This window comes from Engraulis encrasicolus, chromosome 9 (assembly GCF_034702125.1).
Source record: "Engraulis encrasicolus isolate BLACKSEA-1 chromosome 9, IST_EnEncr_1.0, whole genome shotgun sequence".
In the NCBI taxonomy this organism is placed as follows: Eukaryota; Metazoa; Chordata; class Actinopteri; order Clupeiformes; family Engraulidae; genus Engraulis; species Engraulis encrasicolus.
In genome coordinates this window covers 5,855,229-5,860,228 of record NC_085865.1, presented here as the reverse complement: position 1 = coordinate 5,860,228, position 5,000 = coordinate 5,855,229, and the positions used below count along the sequence as shown (strand labels likewise).

The 5,000-nt window shown below is 42.1% G+C and overlaps 1 protein-coding gene across 3 annotated transcripts in view; it reads right to left on the bottom strand.

Annotated features, from left to right (window-relative positions):
- Positions 1-5,000, bottom strand: part of arhgef12a (Rho guanine nucleotide exchange factor (GEF) 12a) — a 72,393-nt gene that overhangs the window by 35,724 nt on the left and 31,669 nt on the right. For all 3 annotated transcript variants that reach the window (XM_063206422.1, XM_063206421.1, XM_063206423.1), the window contains exons 16-17: positions 2,591-2,732; positions 1,423-1,635 (exon numbers count right to left, since the gene is read on the bottom strand). In XM_063206422.1, the coding sequence (XP_063062492.1) occupies positions 1,423-1,635; positions 2,591-2,732 (355 nt within the window). The remainder of the gene's footprint in view (positions 1-1,422; positions 1,636-2,590; positions 2,733-5,000) is intronic.

The window sequence follows — 5,000 nt, the reverse complement described above, 5'->3', positions numbered from 1 at the left end:
TGTGCCACCTTCTATAACTGAGAACCGTTGGGTTTTCAAATGTCTAAGAGCATCATGAACAGTTTACTGAAGACATAAAGATGGAAAACATACCCCTTGAAGAGTTTATGAAATGGTCGACATCCGTCTTAGTTACAGGCAGCAGTCATATATCCATCTGAATTTCATCTGATTCATCACTGTCATGTCCAGTACATTCTTCCATTACAACCCAGAAGGGTGAATCTTTATATCCCTTCGAGTTTAGATGCCGTTCTGCTCCAAACAACCAATACGGAACCAAGCGCTTACGCGCGTAGCATAGTAGCGAAAACAGCTGTGCGCAACAGCTGATGAGTTCAAAACTCGCGTCTCGGTTTACGCCCTGGTTTTTTAGTGACATTTCCAGTCAAAACCCATACAATCTACATATCACTGAGTTCCTTAGATTCTTGACTACAACACTGATAGCTTAATTTCTGTGGTACGTCTTGCAAAATGTGAATATCAAGCTGCTAAGTGCAGGAAGTAAAGTTATGGCATGGTCAGCACTGATTGGCTTTCAGGCTTGTCAGTCATCACATACTTCGCTCTCATTGGTCAAACGGCACTTGAATCTACAGCAGACAAGTATAGCTGCAGGAAGATATCAAGGTTGTGTGTGAACACAGATCCTTCCTGGTGGATTTTTGCTTCTCAACGACAAAAAAATGCGTCGTTTTTTTCCCTGTTTGCAACATGCCTGCTGCAAAATCAAGCCTTTGATGGACATAAAGTGAGGATATTTACCAAAACTTTTGCACTGGGTGTGTTCTATGAAGACTAAGGAAGGGGCTGGTGGTTTGTTTGATTGACGTGGTCGATCTGATAACGCTACGAGGTCTTCAGCGGTAAGCGATTACATAATTTTATTGAATATGGACTTTTCATAATTTCTTCATAAAACAGTGAAATGAATGCAGGGTGTGTATTTGGGTCAAAAATGAGTCTTATGGCTGGAAAGACGAAAGGGAAAGCTTTAATTTGATATGAAGGGTGACTATATTTCGTGCAATACACAAAATATGAAATATGAAATATGAAATATGATCATAAACGGGGGCGAGGGCGCCCCCTGGAACGTTAAGGAGTTAATACCATATATATGTTGAATAAAGGACAAAGCATTAAACTAATATATGCATAGAAGCAACAAAATGTAAGTGATACATTAAATAGTTATTATATATTTGATTGAAGACAAATAGAGGAATAAAATGATAACTAATGAGTTTTCGCAGGGAACAGAGAATCATGTGACTCCCTCTCGTGCGGGCGCTCGCGCAATTGGGTCACCAAAGCTTACAATGGTAAAAAATATGGGTCCCTGAAGAAAAAGGTTAGGAACCACTGATCTAAGAACTACTTGGTAGATCCTGGTCAGTCCTGCTTTTGGATGCTCACCGCCATCTGAGTCCCTGGCGTTGGGGTCTGCGGTTCCGCCCGTGGGGGAGTTGTAGAGGGGGGAGCCGGCGGGGCCGGGGGGGTAGGTCAGCTCCGAGCCCTCGCTCGATTGGCTGCCTCGCAGACGACCCGCCTCCGAAGGTTCGGACACGCCCATGGAGGGCTGCGACAGCTGCTTCTGGGGCCGCTTGCTCTGGTCCATAGCACGGCCTACTGCTCAAACCAGACAGTATAGAGAAATAGGCATTAGCTAGCATCATAGCACAGCCTACTGCTCAAACCAGACAGTATAGAGAAATAGGCATTAGCTAGCATCATAGCACAGCCTACTGCTCAAACCAGACAGTATAGAGAAATAGGCATTAGCTAGCATCATAGCACAGCCTACTGCTCAAAGCAGACACAGTATAGAGAAATAGGCATTAGCTAGCACCATAGCACGGCCTACTGCTCAAAGCAGACATAGCATAGAGAAATAGGCATTAGCAAACACCATATAACATCATGAACAACATCATAGCACGGCCTACTGCTCAAAGCAGACATAGCATACAGAAATAGGCATTAGCAAAAACCATATATAACATCATGAACAGCATCATAGCACGGCCTGCTGCTCATAGCAGACATAGTATACAGAAATAGGCATTAGCAAAAACCATATGAAGAGCTCTTTTCCAAAACGCTATATCCAGCATTTTTGACTTTTTGCATTTTAATATTGGAATTGACTGTTAAAGAGGTTCTATCATCTATGTGTGAATTATTGCCATTCAAATGTTTTGAGAACATACTTTAAAACCTCTATAAAAATGCATTTTGCAATGCATTTCAATGGAATGCCCAATACAAAAATGTCAATTTCCCAACATTCTATAAAATGGATACATCTCATTTTGGAAAAGAGCGCTTCATATATAACATCATGAACAGCATCATGTACTAAGTAAATGATGCAGATGGACCTCTGTGCACCTCCTATGCGTGTCCCACTGTAGTTCGTGAGAGGTGGTGTATATGGCAGCTATGTGTGTCCCGGTGTAGTGAGTGAGAGGTGGTGTATATGGCAGCTATGTGTGTCCCGGTGTAGTTAGTGAGAGATGGTGTATATGGCAGCTATGTGTCCCACTGTAGTGAGTGAGCGACAGTCGGGTGTACGGCGGCTTACTTGAGGTTGCATCATTGCGACTTAGTCTCCTCTGGGGGCCGAGGATGCTGGGAAATCGAGTCTTCTTCACCTTCTCCACCTTCTCCTTCTCTTTCTCTTTCTCCTTCTCCTCTCCCTCCTTCTCGGGGGGCTTGGCACTCTTCTGTTGAGGGAAAAGACAAACAAACAGACAAGCAAACAAACAAACAGACAAACAAACAGACACGAGAATGTCAACTCCAGGGGCCCATACTAAGAAGATGGTTAAAGGTACACTGTGCAGGAAATGATCAAAAAAGGTACTGCAACTATGCTGCTCATTGAAACTGGGCTGCCTGATGCCAAATTTGATCTTTACATGAAAGTTTACTAAGTAATAAACAAATATTTTCTAGTATGGTCCAAGTACTGTCATTTTTGCAGCTAAAAATGGCTAATTCTGGAAATTCAAAATGGCGGACCATGGAGAAGATCCCGCTTTTCATGTATGAAAAGTGCAATTTTTCCAGTCATAATGAATACTTAGAATTTGATGCTGGTGGTAAGTATTCATGAAAAATTTAACATTAGTGAATGGGCAGCATGAATTCTGGAAATAAACAACTAAAAATCTCACACAGTGTCCCTTTAACACATTGGCTGCCTTAGCCGTCGAATGACGTCATTTCGAATAATGACGCCCCCTGCCTTCGACGTCGTTCGCCGATAATTGCGTTTTTTTACAGCCACGCCTTGAGGACGGTCTGACCTATGTTGTGTATTAATGTCACGCCTCTAGTCATGTTCTAACTGTTCCTGTAGGTGGCAGAAGTGTCCTTAGGAACAGTCAGGGCAGGGCATTAGCTCACATCAAGAGGAAATGTTAAGACAAAAACATCCCTTTTTACTATTATAATCTCAAAAGTAGCATAGCAAAATCATTTTTGAAAGTAAAGCACCTGTGACAGTAGTCTACTTTCTTGCCCTCTGATTTTAACACAAGTAGGCTACTGATTTTAGTGTCAGAGCCTGACAAAAAAAAAAACTTCCTCTCATGACCAAAATACACCCCCCTGTTGCCATCTAGCTAGTAGGCATTGTAACTAGCTTGCCCAAAATACACCATGTTCAACCAGAGATGATCTGTGTGGCAACTGTTTCATTTTGGATAATGTGATCAGCCTACACAACATCAGGATGATGCGTACAAAAGATCATCTAACAGGAAAATGCACGGGACTAGTGGTCACCTCAGTTGGGAATGTTTGGCTATTGTTTGCTACGCTAGCTAGCTAGCACGAAATCGCTAACAACTTACAACTAAGCCTAAATAAAGGAGCCTTGGTAAGTCAACTATTTTTACTCATTCTACAGTTGCAGTTATGGATCTGTATAGTATGATCAGCTTACTGTATCATCAAAAAGACAGGGGGGTTGCAGATTCTTGGAACAGAGTAGGCTAGCCTTTGTGTCTGGTCAGATACATTCAGCTCACATGAGAAAGCATTGCACTTAGCCTCAGACCAGCTAGCCTTCCCCACTCCAATCGGCTTGTGAAATGTTGGATATGTGATCAGTACTTTATCAAAAGAAAAAAAAACAGGCTAAACAGAGGGACTATGAGACAGTATTTCTGTGAGTTTAGTATTTCACATGAGTTACATGCACCTGCTGTCATGATCCATTGTGCGCGCCAGCAACAAACCAAAACACTTGTTTTCAAGCCCACCCCGTTATATTTGAGTGCATTATTAGGTTGAAAAGACCATACAAACGATCTTTTGTTCTGGCTACAGATGACAGGAGACTCTGTAATAGCATCTGATAGGTTTGGAGTTGTTAGGACGGTGTCATTATGAGCAAAAACACTTGCAATTATAGGTCAACTTCAAATGGCGTTTTCTCAGCTTTTTGGCTAGAAAGCAGCATTTTGGCGAATTCCATTTATTTTCAACAGATGATTATGAAAGAACGGAAAGGGGTAGAGAGACACCGTTTTTTTCTGATGACAGATGAGCGTCTAATCTGTGTTTTGATAGGTATGTTGTTGACATAGACACAGAACTCAATTTTCTGTGAGCCTCCAAAAAACACCCAAAATGCTGAAAAAGCTCTGGCACTCTGGGTTACTCTTTTATGAAAATGGCTGGCAGCCAATGAGTTAAGGAGTAAACCAGGTTAAGTTAAGAGGTAGATCATCTAATGGAAGAGCCTGGAATAATGAAATGACATTAAGCAAACAGTAAAGGTAGTTTTAGGTGTGTATGTGTGTGTGTGACCAAGTGCATGTCGCCTGTGTTTGTGTGTGTGTGTGTGTGATGTGTGATCACATGCACTTGTAAACTGGAAGTGCATGTCACCTGTGTGTGTATGTGTGTGTGTGTGTGTGTGTGTGTGTGATCACATGCACTTGTAAACTGGAAGTGCATGTCACCTGTGTGTGTGTGTGTGT